General features: G+C 36.3%; 1 protein-coding gene across 2 annotated transcripts in view; it reads right to left on the minus strand.

Moving 5' to 3' along the window:
• The window catches only part of LOC150109570 (solute carrier family 15 member 1), a 440,305-nt gene that overhangs the window by 305,563 nt on the left and 111,336 nt on the right, over positions 1-23,406 (minus strand). For both annotated transcript variants that reach the window (XM_090409050.1, XM_090409043.1), the window contains exon 3: positions 4,891-4,931. In XM_090409050.1, the coding sequence (XP_090265176.1) occupies positions 4,891-4,931 (41 nt within the window). The remainder of the gene's footprint in view (positions 1-4,890; positions 4,932-23,406) is intronic.

Consider the following 23,406-nt stretch of genomic DNA (forward strand, 5'->3'; position numbering starts at 1 on the left):
TCCATGTTTAGGTCTTAATTCAGAATAATGTTTCATTTTCATGAAGGACTGCCGTGCAACTTCAATCCTTGTCTTTATATCTATTTCAGGATCTCACCTTTCATTAAGCCAGCAACCAAGATATTTATATATTGACACTTGATCGATATTTTTTCCCATTGAGTGTCAGTTTCATTGATGAGGTTGTTTTTTATTATTTATTTTATTTTATTTTTTTTATGTTGGGCCCATATACGAGAGGTTGGCTGGTCAATCTATAGTACTTTAGTACCGTATATGGGTAGTGGGTTGGGAAAGGAAGAACTTGTTAACATTCGATTTGAAAGCCTGTATATTGTATTCCTTGGGAAATACCTCAGGGGAAGACTGTTCCACAGTACAACAGTAGCAGGGATGGAGGAGGAAGAAAAGAAACTTGTTCTGTGGGTTTCAAGATGTACTGTGAAGGGATGATGGGAGGTGGCTGTACGTGTTTCAATGGGTTCAATGCAGAGTGGGGGAATTATTGATGTTTTTTCAGATGAGCATTTTTCATGAAAGTATTTGTAGAATATACAAATTGCAGAGACTAAACGTCTATGTGAAGGTGGGGGGAGTGAGTCGGTAAGAGATTGATCATTTATCAGTCTAATTTCTCTCCTCTGTATTGAGTCAAGCATTTTGAGGGAGCTTTTAGGAGCCCCACTCCAAATGTGAGAACAGTATTCGATAGTTGGGCGGATTTGCGATTTGTATAAGGTTAACAGCTGTTTTGAAGTGAAGTAACGTCTTGAGCGAAAGAGAAAGCCTAGTTTTTTGGAAGCTGAGGGTGCAATGGTTGTGATGTGTTTATGCCAGGAGAGGCCTGATGTCATGGTAATTCCGAGAATGTTTGCTGATGGCCATGTATTTTGTCTTTTGATGTTTATATTTATTCCCATTCTTTGGCTTTCTATGTATACTCTGTCAATGAGTTTTTGGAGATCCATAATGTTATCTCTGTAATTAGCACGGTGTCATCTGCATATTGTAAGATGTTAACAATCTTTCCATTTATTGTGATTCCCTCTGGATATTCTTCCAATGCTTTTTTAAAGATTATCTCTGCGTATATGTTGAACAAGAGTGGTGAGAGCACGCATCCTTGTCTCACTCCTCTTTTGATGTTAATATCACTGGTGATAATGTTGTCTAATTGAATGGTAGCTGACTGATTCCAATACAGATTTCTTATTAGTCTTATGTCTTGTTCGTCTAGCGCTATGTGTTGAAGTACTTCTATTAAGTTAGTGTGTCTGACTTTGTCGAATGCTTTTTCAAAAGTTATGAAACACATAAAGACAGATATCTGTTTTTCTATGCATTTTTATATCAATATTTGTGCATCACGTGATAAAATAGACGAGCAAACTGCTGAAACGTTTAAAACAGTGGTATACGACGAGACAGGGGAAAAAAAATGCTCAAAGACCGTGGTTATATTTATTTATATATTTATTAACTAAAGTGTTTTGTGACATGAATACACTCTGTTTCAGTACAACAGTATTGAAATTGTGAGATGTCGTAAGAAGAAAACGCCAAAAGTCCAGATAGAGATGAGATGGAAACTGATGTCTTTCAAACCTATTCTATCATGTCTGTCTAATAGTACTTCGCTAAGTTCGATATTTCAATAATTCCGCATCTTCGTATTCTCCAGGTATGATATTCTCGGACTTCTTTAATTTCAAACTTATTATTACGTGACATCTCCATAAAGTTCAAGGGTACATCGCTGGAGGGTGCTCTACACAACACAACCCACTATCTATATTACTTAATCCTTCATGTACGTACTAAACAATCGACCATCTCTACACTATGCCATCTATTCCATTGGTCTGTTAACTGCGTGTGTTCTCTGGCTGAGTTGCCTGTATGCCGGACGAAATACCCGACTTTCTAGGAGGGGGGAAAATCATGCTTCCCTCCTCATGAGTCGGCTAAAGCGCCTTCAGTTGAAAAGAAAGTTCGTCTAAAGATTTTCTCATCATGACGAAAGACGAACTCATGTCTTTTTTTTTCAATCGAAGGACACACTGTCCAGTCATTCTCCATCTGTGCTACCTTGTGCTTATTATCCTGAAAAGAACGAAATTTAAAGGCATCGATTCAATTAATGAATAAAGAAATCTACCCAACAATTGCCCAACCCTTTCAGAAAGTAGAAAGGTTGGTGTAACCAGTTTATGTATGTCTAAAGGAACTATTTCAAAAGCGATACCAAAAACTGGGAAGTAGTTCATTCTGTTGTATTTTACTGCCACTGTATGAAGACTTTTACATCACCGTGATAAGCTTTATACATATAAAAAAAATTAATCCAGAGTACAATCTTTTAATAACAGTTAGGGAAATTGTTCACCGGCAACTCAGCTAGATATTTGGGACGTTAACATAAAACTAACACCCCAATAAAAATAAAATAATAAAAAATACAACACGCCAAATACAAGTGAGTTAGAATTAATATAGATATTATGTTGGTCAGAATCCATTTTTAAAATATGCAAGCTAACGTTTTTCCCTGATCTTGTTCTGAAAGTCAGAGGTGAAACATACATCCACATTTCAATAATTAACTCAATTCAGAACGTTTTTTCCTTCAAGTGGTGTTGTTTTGTGCCAGTTGTCAATGTCGTTGACAGCTGGCATCAAGTATATCGTACAGAATGCGGAGGTATTCAAGATTAGAATCGCAGAATGTCCTACAGCTTCAGGTCACAACAAAATAATGCTACTTGGATTTGTTGCACTGTTTCGAACTCTGAATATTCGCTATTGGCAAAACAGAAAGAGAAAAAAAAAACACTCTTGGGTGTGGTTATATTTGATTCACCTTACACTCCAACCAAATTGGTATTGCGATAAATTTAAATATTTATTCTGCCTTGCGTTAATGGGGAAGAGAGGAAATGTCTTTTTTATATAAAAAGGACGTTTTTTTTTTATAAAAAGTTATTTCTACACCGGTTTCCACCTGTAGCTCGTCAGTTGAAAAGCGTTCAACTGACTAACTACAGGTGGAAACCGGCTGCCTACGATTTCTAAAAGGCTAAGGCTAAGGCTATAGAAGTGCCACTTCCATTTGGAAATGAAAACAAGTTAGAGAATTTATCTCACAAATAAAAGGAAGTAGAGGATGCATTTAACGACTAGTTATGAATATTACAAAAGATTTAGCACATTTTTCAAGAAAAGTCCCTCGAACGAAAAACATGCATATGGAGCTATCGCTAGCAGAATTGTAGACAAGATTTAGATTATGGCTTGGAGAGTAGGATTATCCACTCGGCCAACCAAGACAGTAAAGCATACATACGAATACACATTAAGTTGGATTATATTGCTTAGAATTACTGGAGTAACTAAACTCATGTAAATTTTCTTTAATTGCGTGTATTCTCCAGGCTCAAGTCAAGTTATTGGTAGGGTTTTTCCTTCCGCAAAACGCAAACCGTCCAGAACAGGTGCAATTTACAGATACAGTATCTAGCGTCATAATCTCAGTTACTTCGGCGATAAATCCAAAAGAACAAACTAATCCAGGCTCGAGTACGAGAGTCACTTTTTTTTTATGACCCCTCGGATCATTCTCATATTACTTGTTTTGAAGGTCTTCCTTCGTATTCAGCACGACATATTTCTACACGATTTTTATTTCACGTTTTAGCAACTTTCTCACATTCTATAACACTGTTACCATTGAAGTAGACAAGGGGAATGGATACACCATTGATACTTTTGGATTTTGCTAAGGCTTTTGACAGAATACAGCATGGAAGACTGTTGCATATATTGGAGAATATGAGACTGGATTATAAACTAGTGGCATGGATAAGAGGATGGCTAACTGACACATATAATAAAAAGTCGTATGTGTGTGTGTGGGGGGGGTGAGTGAATCTGCAATATTTAAGGTAACAAGTGGTGTACCACAAGGATCAGTGCTTGGTCCACTGTTATTCAACCTCTACGTTAATGACATTGGGGAAGGATTTGACTAATGACATACAGCTATTTGCTGATGACGCAAATATGGGTAGGGTAATCAGGAATGCTGCTGATATGCAGTCTTTGCAGAATGATTTGAATACGCTGGAATTGTGGGCATGGGAAAATAGATGTTAGTTCAATGTTAGTAAATGTAAAATGATGCACTTTCCCAAGATTTGATATTCTAAGTGATATTATATTGGCTGGAGTGTTATTAGATAGGAAGTTGAAGTTCATGAGACATTTAGCAAAGATTGCAAATACAACTCAAAACATAACTGAATGCTGAAACGAACTTTCACATGTAAAAGTAAGGATGTCCTCTTTACAAGACCTTGATAAGACCTCACTTGGACTATTGTGCGCAGGTTTGGTCTCCTGGTTTCCGTTATGATTCTGATATATTGGAAAGAGTGCAAAGGAGAATGTTAAAATGATATCAGGATTGTGGAATACTGATTATGAAGACAGATTGAGAATTTGAAAACTGCAGACACTAGCAAACAGGAGAAAGAGGGATGGTATTAATTGAGACCTACAAACTTCCGAATGGGTCATACAAGATTTCAGTTGATGGAATTTTTTTCATTTTATGGTGGATGGAAAAAGACAAGAGGGCATACATAGAAGCTGAGAATGAATTCCGCTAAGAAGGGAGTGAGGGCTCGATTTTTCTCTCATAGGGTGGTGCGTGTTTGTAAGGGACTGCCATTGGATGTTGTGTGTGCAAGTAGCGTGAGAAATTCAAGAACAAGTATGACAGCTGATACGAATAGTATAACCTCCCTCGATGAGTTCCTGACTCCTAGAAGGCTCTATTAATAACAATAATAATTAAAGAATAAAAAGTATCCAGAAAATAAAGCGACTTACTTTTTGCTTCTCGTCATTCTTCTTTTCGATGAGTTTAGTTTCTGAAAAGCAAATCAGTATAATAAATATAACTGACGAATTGAGATTGGAGCCAATTATAATAATCAAATTTCACACGCAACAGTTTGTTGCTTTTCCGACGGTTTCTTAATAATTCGTATGTAGTTAAGGTCTTAACTGATTTTTTTTTTCAAATTTAGCCTTATAAAGAATTCAGAATGTCTATGAAAATGAATGTGAAAAAGTTTTACTGAATCTAAACATGCTATTTTAACTCCTGCCACATGTATTTTGCAGCATATCATGTTCTTCCGGCCCTTACCTTTGACAACACCCAAATTTGTAGGCAAGATGAGATTTCTCACCTTGGGATTACCTTGACATCAAGGTACTCCCAAGGTAAATGCATGACAACTGTTGCCTCCTCGGCATCAAAAAAAAAAAAAAAAAAACAGATTTCTCTTTCACTCAAAACACTACCTTACCTCTGAAAGCTATTAACTCCAGTGGCGGCTCGTGGTTTGAAATCGTGGGGGTGCTGCAACTTTCGAAATACACATACACACTGCAAGTACAGTGTATACGTGTTTGGATAAAATGTCAAAATTATGGTAAAAATTAAACATGAACCAATATTGTTTATTATCGATAAAATTATACAGTTTGGTATAATTCAAAATTACTGAAAAATAAAATCCATTATCATAACCCCAATAATGTTCTGAAATAAAACATTTATAACAAATGTTATAAATGTTTTATTTATCCAAATATTTAAAGAGACAGAGTAAACACGATAAGCACTACGAACACTCTACTAATGGCGCAAACTGCATATAAACAACAGTGGAACTGCACGAAGGACAGTGTCATATTGCTACGCGCGCAATGCTTGCGCGTGTAGCAATATGACACTATAGTAAACAGTGCTGCTAGCGTCCTTCGCTATCCTAAGTGCTACAAGATGGATTTTTATTATTTTTTATACAAAATAAGAGAACTGTATAGGATTGTTGATGATAAAATTAAATATTACAATCAAATATAAATAAATTAATAAATATATTTATATATCAATAAAAATTGGGGGTGCTGCAGTTCCGCAGTGCCTATGTACGAGCCGCCCCTGATTAACTCTATAAATCGCTCACCCATTTAGGGAGGAGTTCCCAAGAGCTACCTAAAAATACTCGACACAATACAGAAGAGAGCAAACAGAATGATTAATAACTTATCCCTTATCAACGCATTCTAATCACTCTTCCACATGTGTTTAGTATCTACTGTATGCATCTTCTATAAATATTTTCATAGTAAATGTTCATCGGAACTAGCCTCAACAATCTCCCCCCCCCCCCCAATCTCTCTCCACCAAATATCAAAACACATGCAGCTGCCACCAAACTGCATGCTCACAGAAAGTTTATCTTTCTCCTCCTTCATTCCTGCTGCTGCTGTACTCTGGAAAAGCCTTCCCTCCCATGTGTTTCTCTCCCAATGAATACAATGCACAGACCTTCAAATCTAATGTGAATTCCTTCTTTCCCAAATCTCTTCTTATACACGGTACTAACGAATTGTACATTGACCAACCAACCTCTCGTGTATGGGGGTCAACAGAGCAAAAGAAAGTAATAAAAAAAAAAACATATCAAGTCATACAGTATAAAAGTCGTTATGAACTTATAATACTAATGAATTAAGTAAAAGAAAACGATATAAAACATTTTAAATTATTGTTTTATTTTTATAGAATTTTTTAATGATCGTTTTGCTTGATGAAATGCTAATCATTCCATACAAGTTGTTTCATAAAAATATTTTTAAAAAAATGCACTTTAAAAATAATGCTCTGCTATTTGCGATATCTTACAAAACTACACCCTCTGTCCAAAAAGAAAGCGAACTTTTCGAAAATAGAAGAAATGGCTCGACCCGTTGCATCTTTTTGTTGTCGAAAGCGACCGCCTTCATTAGGCTTGTGTCAACTGTTTATGACATTTGTTTCATTAGAAGCCGAGTTATAGTGCCAAGAGTGGCAGTGTGTTTTGACGAACAGTCGGAAAACGAGTTTCAAACAGAGAGCTGCGATTGACTTTTGTGTTAAACTTGGTAAAAGTTTTACCGAAACGCATCAAATGCTTCATAACATTTGTCGCATACAGTGACGAATACTTATCCTGTACTCAAGTTTACGAGTGGTTTAAGCGATTTCAAAGTGGTCGTGAGACGCTTGAGGGCGACGAAAAGTCGGGCCGTCCAAAAACTGGACGACCCAGCTTTCATAAAATCACGCATATTCAAAATGTGCGTGATTTCATCAAAGAAAACCCGAAATCGTCAGTGAGATTGATTGAAGATGAAACTGGGGATTCCAAAATCAACTGTGCACAATATTTTGACCGAGAGTTTGGGCCTTGGTAAATTGAATTCGCGATTTGGTCCCCACAAGTTGACTGACGATCAAAAAATGTATCGAATTGAACACTGCAAGGACCTCATTAAAACCGCTCGTAAGGACTCAAACTTCCTTGAAACGATCGTTACTGGTCACAAAATGTGATGTTTTGAACCCGAAAAAAAGCGCCAGAGTGCTGAGTGGAGACCACCAGAAGAGGGGCATCCGAAAAAAAAAGTCGCTTGGAGAAGTCAAAAGTAAAGACAATGCTGATTTGTTTCTACGATTCCAAGGGCATTATCCACAAAGAATTCGTTCCGCCTGTCCAAACGGTTAATGGTGAGTTTTATCTCGAAGTTTTGAAGCGATTGATAACGAGAATTCGTCACGTACGGTATGAGTATCGTGACGACCGACCATTCGTCAAAACACACTGTCACTCTTGGCACTATAACTCGGCTTCTAATGAAACAAATATCATAAACAGTTGACACAACACTAATGAAGGTTGCCACGTTCGATAATAAAAATATACAATAGGTGGCGCCACTAGTTTCTTCTATTTTCGAAAAGTTCGGTTTTTTTTTGGGCAGAGAATGTAAATACAGTTAATCCTTGTTTAGCATAATTCTCTTATAAATGCACAAAATATTTTCTATTCTCCAAGGAAATAAAAACATATGCATAAAAGCAGGTCAATATGGATTGGCTCACGTGCCAATCCGTACAGATATCATTATTCCCGTTATTAATGAGAGATGAAATATTCTTATTAACCAAGCATTCAAACGTTTGCGAATAAGTAACCGAGTAAGAATAAAAATTCCTGAAAGAGATAGTGTTAGGATATTGGAACCTTTTCTACAAGTGTTTGGTGAAACACGATCATCTCCGGTGGTTACAAGAATGGCGTTAAGGAATTCACTAGGCTGAAGAAAAATCTTTGTAGATGTGTTAAGACAGTCAGTTGTAACTGGTTGGATTAGACTGAGATAAATAGAAGCGTGCGAATATCGTGTACTGTGTGGCAGCTGTGCTCTTGAGAATGAATTTTCTTTTTTCATAGAAAAATTCCGAGTTAAATGGGACTGGTGTTATAAAACGTGTCGATAATAATCAACTTCTCTTAAGACCTATTCGGGATGTTAAGCTCATTAATATTGTAGGAGGAAAAATCGTACTGTCTCCATTTAGCTAATAAGCCTGCTTTATTCACTCGAATTTTTTTTTTTTTTCATAATTCGAGTAATCAGATGGATGTACAACTGATTCTTCTGTAGTTGAAGGGAAAACAGACATGCACAGGTGATGAAAATAAATAAGATCAAAGATGAATCGAGAACAGGCGCTTCCCCCCCCCCCCCATCCTCCTCCTCCACAAAACACGTGTGATTCCATATTTTTCTCGGATTACAATATTCGAGTGACATTAACGGGATTTCGTATTTTGAGCGAACTGTGCATCAGAAAGCATTATATTCTTCACTATTGTTGGTTTAGGTGTTTCCTGAAGCTGTTTAAATATAGCAACTTCAAAGAATTTTATTTTTTTTAAAAAAACTTTATCTGCACATTCATTTCAGCTTCGGCCTTGAATGTCTGCGTCGCTATACCATTTCTATTGTAACAAGACCATAAATGAAGGTTTATGCTTATATTTAAAAATAACATTATCTGATAAAAATAATTTGGGAAAAATAATTTAAGCGTGAAAACAGGTTTTCTATTTTATTTCTTTACAACTATTAACAATTGTTAGCAGCACTGTTTAAATCCCAAGTCCAACAAATTATAGAACTGGTTCGTGGAAAAAACAATCTTCCTCAATCGTTATATTGTTATTTATTCTTATTCCCAATCTGAAGTACAGATCCGATACTTGTTTCTGTTATGAGGCTATCGTACAAGACATAATAAATATACATATATATTAATATTAAGTTTTACGTTTTTTTATTGTTCATATTGAAATAGCGTCATACTGAGTCAACGTAATTGATAATTGATAATATGTGAGAGAGCGTTATCATCGATTATGATAAAGACAATCAATTAGTATACATGTTGAGAATCTTTTCTCTTCTATGAATTAGTAAATCGTTTAGTAAATGATATTTTTATACACGAGAGGCTGCAAAACGTACAGCAAAGTGGTGCAGTGTGTGGCAGTAAACGATACGAAGTTTCGTAACATAACACAAGTTCTATAAATTCTTTCATAATCTCTGCTCGTGATGAGAGAAAAATCAAAAAAATAAAAAAAGGGGCGGAGGGGGGTATTGGCTATTTGCAGTTAGGACCGAAACAACTAAAGCTGCAGGGGTAGTATGTCTGTTAATTGTGTGGGTTCTTCTAGCCGGTTTGCGTTTTTTTTCGAGATGAGACTGGCTAACTCACCTTCATATGAAAAGTTGTGATAAAGGTTCTTCGTGTCCTAGACAGGATTCGAACTCAAAACTTTCCAACCAAAGGACATAGTCAATACCGACTGAGATATGGAGGCTCTCGGTGACAGAAAGTACTTTATATCAGAAATAACAGTGAATGTAGATCAGAAATTTAAAAAAAAAAAATAACTTTTTGATTCAATTCTTCTCTTCCTTATACGTATATTAGGCCTAGTGGCATGTTACATTCGTATTGGGCATGGCCTATTACGATTTGAAACCGCGACCGCATCGAGGATAAGGTAGTTAGTTCTATGCCTCCCGGTCTGTCTTATGTCTGTAGATGCGTGTGTTCACGGGGCCAGTTTGCCTGTTCTGGGGAACAAAAAAACCCGAGTTTCCAGGTAAAAAAAAAAAAATAAAAATAAAAAACTACCTGCGTATGAAACTGGCTAACTCACCTTTAGTTGAAAGACACCAGATAAAGGTTTTTTACTTCTTGGAAGGGAATCGGACTCAGGTCTTTCTGGCCAAAGGGCTTCGTCTATACCGACTGAGCTACGGAGCTCCTTTTGATTCAATAATTTGTGCTAATTGTTTTCTAATTTTAACTTACCACATTAAAATAACTTCACTGTTCATAGTGAGGAATTAATAGGATTCATGTCCTTGTGAAGCGTTTAAAGCTGCTGAAGAAATTATTTCTACAGTGTCGCTTTATCGAAAAGCATTATGATTTTTTTCAAATTCATAGTAATATTTAATACAAGATAGAATCAATCCCCAGTTTCTCAAAAATTATTCTGTATTTTTTCACGTTTCCCTGGCATTTCATTACCACTATGTTCATAATGTTGCAAAGATCCAAACAGTATGAATATCTGTGAATATTCATACATTAATGTTGACCAAAATGTGGAGCTTTACTAAAAGGAGTATTAATGCGATAGTTCATAACGCATTTGCCGGCCTTCTTTTGGCGAGATTTGCCACACTCCAACCAAAAGGCTGTGTTCGGAATCTCACCGGATAAACGTTTAGCATGGATGTTTGTTAATGTCTTAAAGACAGTTTTCACCACTCGTTGTAAAACCATTACCCTGTTTATTGGAGTCCTGAAATGGTTTGAAAATGTTCCATGTTTGGTCTCTCCTATTCCGGTTCCTCCGCTTATCGAGTAGGAGAAACTCATATATCTAATTTTAGTATCAACTGACAATGTGCAACAGATTTACGAGATCATCGGAGGGTGGAAGTCACACTGAAAAAAAAAAAAGGATAATAAATATCGGCTTGGTTGGTCGAGTGGTTAGCGTATCTGCTCTCCAGCCAAAAGGCTGCGGGTTCGAATCCCGCCGTGGACATGGATGTTTGTGATTGTCTGTGGAAACACCAGTGGTTGTGGTGGTATGCGGTAGATGGCGTTGGTGTGGTTGTGGTTAGTTGAAGGGTTGTAGAGTAGGTGCTCTCCCTCAATGAGTCTTTGGACTCCCTGGAAGTATTACGTAATAATAATAATCATAATAAAACATCCAACGTTGATTTATACTGTATGTAAACAAAGTCGGCTCTGTGAATCTTTTACATTTTTAAAAGTAAACAAAAACGCATTAAGTTAAAAATCTTTGGAATACGCTGTTTGGTAACAAACCAAATAACTTTGCCCAATCGTCTTTTAATAGAGCTCTAATGAGAGTATAATTGGACATTCAGCGATAACTACATGATAATTCAGGACATGGGAAACAAGACAGGGCCCTCATAATCCATCAGTAGTTCATGGTCGAAGGTTAAGTTTGCCAGAAAGAGATCATAAACATGTTATCTAAATTAGACACAAAAACGTCTCCTGGTGCTGATTGGCATTCCTCCAATTGTCCTGAAGGTCTGTGCACCAGAATTGACTCCTATCCTATGCCGTCTGTACATACTCTCTTACTCCACTGGTATATATTCCAAAGCCTAAAACTGACCTATATTCAAACCATTCCTAATAAGGGTGATAAATCGCTACCATCTAACTACCGCACTAGCTCACTCACCTCAGTCCTATCTAAAGTGATGAAAGAAACTTTCAATTTTCAACTCCTACTCTATCTTGAAGGTATCCAGCTATTAAGCGACCACCAGTACGGATTCCATCGATGCAGATCAACAGGAGATCTATTCTCATATATCACTATCTCTGGACAAATGCCATGGAGAAATTTGGCGAAGCATACATGGTTGCACGTGATATCTCTAAGCCTTTGACCGGGTCTGGCACAAAGGCTTAGTAAGCAAACTCCTATCATTTGGCCTGTGTTAAGACTTCTGCAGATGGATTGCCAGCTTTCTGTCTGGACGAACACCATGTTTGATCGTAGACGGCTCCCTATCCTCTCACCATCCAACTAATGCTGAGATCCCACAAGGTTCAGTTCTCTCACCGACCCTCTTCCTTCTGTATATCAATGACCTACTTCAGCTGACCTCCAACTCAATACATAGTTTTGCAGATGACAGTACATTGCACTCCTCCCTTTCATTTGACAAATCTTACTCTACACAACTCACTTCAACTAACAGAACATCAACCACCACTGCCCTTAATTCTGACCTCCAAGCCATCCTCGAATGGGGCTCAGATAACCTCGTCAACTTCAACGCTAATATAACCCATTTCTGTGTCATTTCTCACAAAAAAGAACCATTTTACCACAGTATTATTTTTGGTAACATTAAAATTCCCAGACAATATGAGATTTCTCTTTTTGGAATCCCTGATTTCAAGCTTTTCCTAGCATAAACACATCACAACCACTGCATCCTCAGCTTCCAAAAAACTAGGATTTCTCTTTCGCTCAAGACGTTACTTCATCTTTAAACAGCTGTTAACCGTATAAAATCACAAATCCTCCAACTATCGAATACTGCTATCACATGGAGTGGGGTTCCTGAAAGCTCCTTCAAAATGCTTGACTCAATACAGAGGAGAGCAATTAGACTGATAAATGACCCATCACTTAAACTCACTCCCCTCACTTTCACATAGACGTTTGGTCTTCAGTTTGTATATTCTATAAATATTTCCATGGGAAATGTTCATCTGAAACAGCATCAATAATTTCCCCCACTCTGTACTAAGCTCATTGGAACACGTACAGCTGCCACCCAACATCCCTTCACAGTACACGTTGAAACCCAAAGAACAAGTTTCTTTTCCTCCTCCTTCATCCCTGCTACTGCTGTACGGTGGGACAGTCTTCCTCCTGACGTATTTCCCAAGGAATACAATATACAGGTTTTTAAATCAAATGTAAACAAGTTTCTCTTTTCCAAACCCACTACCCAACGTACTACAGGTTGATCAGCCAATCTCTCATGTATGGGCCCAAAAAAAAAAAAAAAAGATGTTTGGAATCCTGGGCATCAGGCGACAAGTGGGCTACAGAACCCAGCTCTCCTTGCTGGGCAATCAGGGTAGGAAGCTGAAAAGCGACTGGAAGAAACGTAAAAAATGGACTGTAGAAGAAAACAGAGAGACGTTATGAAATATTTGAACATATCAACACCAGAAAAACGGGGTTTTAGAATGCGTATGCATTTAATTTGGAAACAAAATTTGTTGTGTTATTGCAGATTCTAGAATCTGCAATAACAGAACAAAAACTTATGGACCAAAAGAATTCTTTTTCCGTAACAAAATATTTACTGAACTTGAGCTGCAAGAGTTATGTAATAAACCAACAACCCTAGTAACAGCAAATCATCAGGAGGTAGCTGTATCTAACTTTAGAATTCAACCCTGTAAACATCAAGCTGACGACATACTGCAGAATGTTTTGACAAAAGCACGGTGTAAAATGAAGTCAAGGATATTGGAAAATGAATTCCATAAATGACCGTATAAGACTACCGCCATTAAAAGCTTTACATAAATCTAAGCTAAAACTGCTCCTCTTAGATGCAAATGCTGTGATAAAAAACATCCTAACCAACAGTATAAAGGAAACAAATCAGCTCCTTATACAGTACAGACTATATCATTACAGTGAAGCATGATTGCAAACTGCAGATCAAAAGCCAAGGATGAAGCAATTTGGAATATGGAAAATCGGGTTGGAACGAAAAGTCGACAAACTTCGAGCTGATCTGAGCAACTTAAAGAATTTTAAAGGACAGCTGAAAAATAATAACATCAAAAACAAACTGATTAATACATATAATTTGGCCAACAAAAAATTACTGCGAAGAGCTAACACAAAGAATTACAGCGACTGCACAGAAAATTAAAAGATATGAAGCAAGAATAAACCAATATGTACAAAATATGCAATTTCGACAGAACCAACGTCAATTCTTTCAGTTTCTCAAGAGAAATAGAAATGCAAACCATCATTCACCAGAATAAGAAGAAACGCTCAAATTTTGGAAATCAATCTAGGATAATCCTATTGAACCAGAAATGAAGCAAAAACAAATGCAAATGTCATTATCACTAAAGAAATGATCAGTGCACAAGCTAGAAAATTAAAAAAACTGGAGTGCACATGGCAAAAATGAACTAGATGGATTTTGGTTAAAGCGTCTAACCAGTCTACATGATCGAATGGCAGAACAACTTTAATTATTTGTTGCAGTCAGGCTTAGTGGAAGACTGGCTGATATCTGGGAGTACTTTTCTCTTCATGAAAGACAAGGATAAGGGTGCGGACCCAAGTAACTATCGCCCAATAACATTCCTACCAACTATACTTAAGCTGTTCTGTTCACTGCAATCATAGCAAATTCCATATACCAATACTTATCAGATAATCAGATTTATCCGATTGAACAAAAAAGACAATTTTCAAAAATCTAGAGGAATAAAAGACCAGATTCTTATTAATAAAATGATTCTCAGAAATTCAAAAAAGACGACAAACTAACTTAGGCATTTGGCATGGATAGACTATAAGAAAACATTCGATTCCCTCCCACACTCCTGGAACCTAAAATCACTACAAATATTTGGAATTAGCACAAACATAAGTTTGTTTCTGGCTGCTGCCATGAAATCATGAAAAACAACTTTAATAGTCAATAATGAACGATTCGTAGATATTAGCATTAAATGTGCAATTTTCCAAGGTGATCCCTTGTCACCATTGCTCTTCAACATTTCTTTGATAACTTTGATATGATTATTTTATCATAGACAAAGGTATCAAAGGTATTTGAAAAAAAAAAAAAAACTTGGATATGAAATTCCTAAATATAATATTAAATTTTCTCATCTGTTGTAAATGATGATTTGAAGTTATATGGAATCGGCACAGCAAATATATTCTTTACTGAACACAGTTCGTATCATCAGTCAGGATCAAAGTGGAATTTAGTTTAGATAAATGCGCAATTTTATCTATTAAATGAGGAAAACTTAATGACACTAGCAATTTTAATTTTGATCAAGAGAAATATATAAAAACAATTTCAGCTAACGAACACTATAAATACGTACCTAGGAATATCAGAAGCCAGTGATATTCTCTACTCGAAAGTTAAACAAGAGGCAGCAGCAAATTACAACAAAAAAGTTAGAAATATTCTCAAAACAAAACTAAATGGATTAAATACAATTAGAGCAATAAATTCTTGGGTTATATTAGTGATTCGATACACAGCTGGCATAATAGATCGGACAAAAGAAGACCTGCACAAATTGTATCGCAAAACTTGAAACTTAATGACTATGTATCACATCCACGAAGTGATGTGGCCCGGTTGTACCTACCAATGAGAATAGGTGGACGGGGTTTGCTGCAAGTGAGACAGATTGTGGAAGAAGAAGAAATTAATTTAAAAAGTTATATTGAGAGGGCATTCTAAAAGTAACAGGAAACAAATCTGATTACAAAAAGGAAAAACAAAATAACCGATATGTGCGCAGGAAAAATAAATCCTTGCTTGGTCAATTTCTTCGAGATACTGAGGAAAAAATTGACGTGAAGATGTGACAGAGGCTACAATATGAATACATTAAAAAGGAAACAGAAGGATTTATTCTAGCAGCTCAAAATCAGGCATTACAAACTAATGCAATCAAAGCAAAAATTTTGAACAACAATAATAACAGCAAATGCAGATTATGCGATCAAAAAGATGAAACTGTAAAACATCTAATTAGTGCCATGATCAAATAGCTAAATAATCCATTGGCATGTATGCAAAAAATATGGCTTTATCCAAACCTGTCGATGTTTGATAATTATGATGTCAGGTCTATTGAAACGCAATAGACCTGACATCATAATTATCGAACATCGACAGGTTTGGATTATTGATATCGCAGTACCCAGTGATAACAACGTTCACAACAAAGAACTGGAAAAAATTAATAAATATCGAGATCTGGCAATTGAAGTTGGCCGTCAGTGGCTTAAACACCAAAGTCATCCCAATAGTTATCGGCGCACTTGGTGCAATTTCAAAGATGCTATCCAACTATTTACAGCAATTAAACATCAATGAAGTGACTCCATATGATATACAGAAAAAAGCATTACTTGGAACAGTCCATATTTTACGACGCTACCTGACAGATTATTCTTAGATTCTTGGGTAGAATCTGAATTGTTCTGCATCACCAGTGTGAATGTGAATAAAGTAGTAGTAGTAGTAGTAGTAATAATAATAAATGAGAATGAATATTTGTGAATGTTTAAGAGGTAGATGAATTTCATCTTCCAGTTGTGGTTGTGGCTAAGGTTATGAAGCCACAGCATCATACTGTATCTGTTTGCTGGTTATATTGTTGTGGCGGTTTGTCTGTGAAAAACACAAATTGCTCGGAGGAAAAACCTTTATATACAGTATGAGACAAGCTAACTCGCCTTCAGATAAGGAAATAAAAGAGAGAGAGAGAGAGAGAGAGAAACTTATAAAATATCTTTGCCTCCTAGACGGAATTCAAACCCAAGACCTTCCAACTAAAATGCATCATCGATATCTACTGAGCTATGGAGACCCTTCTTTCCTGTTCTGAAACCATAACTCCACTTATCGGAGGAAGTTTTACTCATTTCTGGATTATCAAATGCTTGACTGACTCAGAAGGTACGTTCCGTAGGTAAAACAGTGACGGCTCGTGGCTTGATATCGTGGGCGCGCAACTTTCGAAATATACACAAACACACTGTAAGTACAGTGTATACGTGTAGAAACTTTTTAACTTGGGTATATTATGTATTCAAGATACAAAGTAATTTTATATATAACCTTGGTTTTTAATCCTATTTCCCATGTAAGCAAACAGACAAGTATGTCAAGTTTGCGCCTGCACGTAGTGCAAGACTGAAGCAACTCCTGCAAGTAGTGCAGGACCGAGGCAACTCGTGGTAAAAGTGGATTAAGCTTCGATCACTTTCCTTAGTATTTTTCCCTAATGTAAAGCACATCCCCTTGCGGAGATGTATGATGCTATGCATTAAAGGCAGGAGTCACTACCCAGACCGGTTTCGACCTTTGTATAGGTGAAGCGGACTCTAAAAATAAGACGATCCCGAAAGATCGCCTAACTCAGTGTTGTTCCACTCAGTGACAAGCTCACCCCATCACCGAGAAGAACTTCTAAACATTGGCTCTACCCAGTGGCAGGCTAACCCCACCACTAAGCAGAGCCATAATCTCAGCGGTGGCCCCACTCAGAGACAGGCAAAAACCTATCCCCAAGCCTCTCAAATCAGAGCCAGAGACGCACCGGATTCGACCTTTTAGAGGTCTCGTCAGTGGGAGCCAGACCAGAAATACGAAAGTTGAAGTAATGCAGAGCTTATATGAATTTTACCTAAACAAGTTGCCACAAGGTGCTTTGACCTTATTAAATAAAATCTCAGGATGAGAGATAGATGTAGAAAGTTTTTAACTTGGGTATATTACTATTCAAGATACCAAATAATTTTATATATAAACTTGGTTTTTAATCCTATTTCCCAAGTAAACAAACAGACAAGCATGTCAAGTTTGCGCCTGCACGTAGTGCAAGACTGAGGCAACGCCTGCAAGTAGTGCAGGACCGAGGTAACTCGTGGCTTAATCCACTTTTACCACGAGTTACCTCACTTTCCTTAGTATTTTTCCCCTAATATAAAGCACATCCCCTTTAATGATGCTATACATTAAAGGCAGGGATCACTACTCAGACAGGTTTCGATCTTTACTGAGGTCTCAGGAAATAGGATTAAAAACCAAGTTTATATATAAAATTACTTGGTATCTTGAATACATAATATACCCAAGTTAAAAACTTTCTATATCTATCTCTCATCCTGAGATTTTATTTAATAAGGTCAAATCACCTTGTGGCAACTTGTTTAGGTAAAATTCATATAAACCCTGCATTACTTCAACCTTCGTATTTCAGGTCTGGCTCCCACTGACGAGACCTCAATAAAGGTCGAAACCGGTCTGGGTAGCGACCCCTGCCTTTAATGCATAGCATCATACATCTCTGCAAGGGGATGTGCTTTGCATTAGGGGAAAAATACTAAGGAAAGTGATCGGAGCTTAATAAACTTTTACCACGAGTTGCCTTGGTCCTGCACTACTTGCAGGAGTTGCCTCAGTCTTGCACTACGTGCAGGCGCAAACTTGACATACTTGTCTGTTTTCTTACTTGGGAAGTAGGATTAAAAACCAAGTTTATATATAAAATTACTTGGTATCTTGAATACACAGTATATACGTGTTTGGATAAAATATCAAAATTATGGTAAAAATTTAAAAAAAATTAAACATGAAACAATATCGTCTATTATCGATAAAATGATACAGTTTGGTATAATTCAAAATTACTTAAAAATAAATTATATTCTTCTTGTTTTGTTTCATGAAAAAATATTGTTCATTATCGATAAAATTATACAGTTTAGTATAATTCAAAATTACTTAAAAATAAAATCTATTATCATAACCCCAATAATGTTCTGAAATAAAACATTTATAACAAATGTTATATCTTTAATTATAATGTCCAAATATTTAAAAAGACGGAGTAAACACAATAAGCACTACGAACACTCTACTACTGGCGCAAACTGCATATAAACAACAGTGGAACTGCACGAAGGACAGTGCTGTACTTAAGGCCGCATGGAACTGCACGAAGGACAGTGTCATATTGCAATCATATTGCTACATTGCGCGCGTAGCAATATGACACTCTGGTAAACACAGTGCTGTTAGCGTCCTTTGTCCTCCTAAGTGCTACAAGATGGATTTTTATTATTTTTTATACAAAATAAGGGAATTGTATATGATTGTCGATGATAAAATTAAATATTACAAAGCAAATATAAATAAATTAATAGATATATTTATATATCGAGAAAAATGGGGGGGGGGGTGCTGCAGTTCCGTAATGCCTATGCACGAGCAGCCCCTGAGGTAAAACCTTTCTTTCCCCTCCCCCCTTATAGGACACTTCCCACCATACATCTAAAGCTTTTCAGGCATTCTCCCCTTTCAGGAATTTGCTCGACCATGAAGAATTAAAAATAAAATAAAATAAAAAAATAAAAAAGGAGTATTTAAATAAAAAGACAATATCTAACTGAATACAGAAAGATCTACGCTTATTTTCGTGATACATTAAATGCTTAACTTCTTATCATATTAAACGAGAATTATTCCATGACGCAAAACTCAAAGATTAAATTCCTCGGTGAAATAAACCAATTGTAAAGATAAGCTGCAGATACCGAAGATATCATTGTACAGATGAATGAGTTCGTATTGTCATGTGAATGAAATGATAGTGACACGCGAATAGACGATGCAATACCAACCTAAATATTGAAAATCGGAACCAGTACATCAACAAGGTTTTCTGACGAAACAATTACTATTTGAAATTTCTATGATATTACGACAATTCACACTCACGAGAACATCCGATGATACATGTATTTTAATCGATATAATTCAGGAAACGATCATCTATAAATCATCCTCTGCAAATGTGGTTCTACAAAATAAACTAAAAGCCACTCAGACTATTATAAAGTCAAAAAGGAGACAGGGTGGTTGACGTTCACCAAGTTCGTGAAGAAACAGAAAAAAAACCCTGTTATTTTGGTGTTTCCTAATGAGCACATAATTAGAACACTTAGCTTAAGGTTAGAAGAGACAGTTTCAAGAAAAAAAATATACAAATGCAGAGAATAAGAGCAGAAGGAATTACATCAGATGTGTTGAAAACATATCTTACAAGCTTTGTTAGGTTTCTTGTTCCCACGTTTTATGGGGTATATACCGAGCTAACATCGCACTTAAGATACCAGTGTTCACTTATTAATATATTCAAATATGCGTGTTCTTCTGACTGGTTTGTCTGTTTAGCGGGACGATAAGCCCTACCACTTCCGTATGAGATCGGCTGGCCCTTATAAAAATTTTTAAGAAATTTTCACCTGAAAAGTCTATTAATATTTAAATTAAAGGATATTGCATCCCATATTGTTTCATAGCCGAATAAAAATTGGTATTTCTAGGTCTCCCTACTCACTGATGAGACCTCAATAAAGGTTGAAACCGGTCTGGGTAGTGACCTTCTCTCACTCATAATGTAGAACAGTAATACAGTTCCTAGGAGCTGGGTTTCACATTATGGGGAAATATCAAGAATAGTGATCGGAGCTTGCTTCACCCTTACCATGAGTTGCCTCAGTGTTGCACTCCCTAAAGGGTCAGTTGTAACACTATCCAGGTATCTGCTTACGCTTGGACTCGCCGAACTTTATATATTTACTATATTCGGCATGAAACTCCTTGAGTTTCTTATTCGGCTATGAAACAATATGGGATGTAATATCCCTTAACTTAAATAAGTTTATGTCGCCGAATTGAAGCCTTTAGCTCTTCATATAATTAATAGTCTATTAATATTTATTCACATAAAGATTCTTCACATCCAAACTTCTTTCCAATCAAACAGCATCGATGCTAACTGAGCTACGAAAATTCTTACCCGAGTAGTTTCAAAAGTATCACATTTGGATGGCCCCAAAATCTTTTTCTTTAATTTTATTTGGACATTCAATATCTGATTCAAAGTATCTGAGCCCGATATTTTATTCATTTATTTCTGGTAAAGCTGAGATTCAGTCAATACTTAGGAAAAATTCACATGATCAGCCAGTACCATTTTTTGGTACGGAATAATCCATCACTATCGTAAATCTATATTACGCTAAGGTAATATAGATTTACGTTATTTTATGGATTTTTCCTACAATATTCTTGGTGTCAACACCCCCCCCCCCACACACACACACACAAGTCTCATAGGGTGCTTAAGCGCTCTTCTTCCAGATTTCATAACTTTATAGTTACCACTCCAGTCCACAGGTGAATCTTCGCCAGGGGCGCGCCGGCCATATGTGCAATGTGTGCGACGCACACAGGCGCCAGGATGGTAAAGACGCCAAAGATTTGGTATGATATTTTAAATAAAGTGAATTTTGTCAGCAAAATACTGCAGTCTTCATCTATGAATCTCCAACTTGCTTTAGATGCATTGAATGATCTAAATCAGTGGTCGCCAAAGTGGTCGATATAACGTTGTTGGGGGTCGATTCGGGCTCAGGGTCGATAGAAAAATATAAGACATCATTGTATGGGTAATATTTAATTCGGTTAACTTGGATTACCTCCATCCTGAATGACAACGCAATTAAGAGTGAATCGTGGGAACAGTGACATGAATAGGACTTGTAAGATGGAGCAAGGTCATGAAAATAGTTACGGAGGCCAATCAAGTAGGCTAAAATGATGTATTTACCAATAAACGGATGTCAGTGGTTCCCGCCCGGCCGGCGCGTACATGGTTGAAGCTGGTTTCAGTCATGTTAATTCCATTTTAACAAAACAAAGAAATAAGCTAGATATAGAATTCCGTGGCGATTTAAGGCTGAAACTTACTAATTTTGAACTCAACATTTATAATCTTGTCAAGAGTCACGAAGCACACCCTTCACATTGACAACGTTAGTAAATTGTATACTAAGTTAATAAAAGTCTTATTTTCATTATTTAAATGAAGGGGATATTAAATCCCACATTATTTCAAAGCCGAATAACAAACTCAAAGATCGGAATCAAAGAGTTTCATGCCGAATCTGGGATTTAATATCCCCTTCATTTAAATAATGTTACATCACCGAAGTGAAGCCCATTGGCTCTTTTATTTAAGTCTTATTTTCATATATATAAGAAAGATTGTATTATTGTTATTTTGTTATCTAAATTAAATTTTATATTTTACATATTATTTATCCCTCCTACCAAATATGTAATGTTAAGAAGGACGTCAAAAACAAAAATGTATCCCTTTGACGTTAAGCCAATATAATAATATATACTATATTATACATACCTGTGTAGCTCAGTGGATGTGGCGTTTGCACACCACCACCGCGCTAGGCTGCACGAAGGAAGTCTTGGTTTCGAGTCTAGTCGGCGACTAGAGGAAATTTTTCTAAGCCTTTTTTCGACCGGTTTCCGAGTTAGTCGATCTCTGGCACGGGCAAGCGGGTTTTTCCTCCCGGAAACTCGGGTTTTTCGTCCCGTAAACTCAAGAAAATCGACCGTAGAACCCACATTATTTCAGACATTAAATATATTGTGTTAGGGTTAGGGACCACGAGATGGCGGCACATGTGAGCCGTCTCTCTTCACTGCGTACCGCTTAATTAGTGATAGCCTTGGGCCATCTATCTCTGATTGGTACCAGTGGAGATTGAACTGCCCACTCAGTCTCCAAAAGTTAGATAGGGCTAAATGGCCTCGCCTACTCCCCGTATACGGGAATAAAAAGGCGTTAGATGATTTTTTTTTTATTATTATACATACAATAAACACTGTAACTATAAAATAAACAATCTAAAAACTCACATAAGCGTCTTTTTTTTTGCTTGTCCTATTATAATTACGTAATAGTAAAATAGAGGGGGTCGATAAAAAGTCAAGAAATTCTTGAAGGGGTCGACGGTCAAAGAAGTTTGGCGACCCCTGATCAAAATCAATTTTTAAATTATTATAGGTCTGATGAAACTTTCAAAGAAATTGTAGAAGGCTCAAAATTAATTGCAGCAAAATTTGACGCAGAATCTGTATTTTGTAATAGTAGACCACTAAGGCGACGTAAAAAGACAACACAATTTAATTACGAACATGAAAATATAGTAGATCCTTAAATTTCTTTTAAAGTAATTTTTTTTTTTCTCTGCATGATAGATCAAACATTACAAACTTTGCAGGGAAGATTTACTTTATTAAAAGAAATATGAATTCATTTCAGTTTTTGTATTTGTTAAGTACTTCACAAAATAAAGAATATTTATTATTTTGTTGTAAAAAGTTACGACAAAAATTAACACATGAGAATCATTCAGACATTGACGCAGATAATTTATGCAAAGAAATTTTACACTGTCAACCATTTATTTCTAATTTTAAAAACGATATATATCAGATAATTCAGTATATGTTTTAAACGACTTAATCACAGTTTATCCAAACTTTACAATTGCCCTTCGGTAGCATATGCGGAACGGTCCTTTTCTAAACTTAAACTACTTGCGCTCCACAATGGTACAAGACAAACTTTCAAATCTTGCTATTATATCAACAGAGTCAGATATTTTGGATCAACTTGATATACATGATGTTATTCGAGAATTTTCATTAATGAAAACTAGAAAAGTTCAATTC

This window comes from Typopeltis vanoorti, chromosome 2, assembly GCF_054136105.1.
Source record: "Typopeltis vanoorti isolate ZY-2024b chromosome 2, IOZ_Tvanoo_1.0, whole genome shotgun sequence".
In the NCBI taxonomy this organism is placed as follows: domain Eukaryota; kingdom Metazoa; phylum Arthropoda; class Arachnida; order Uropygi; family Thelyphonidae; genus Typopeltis; species Typopeltis vanoorti.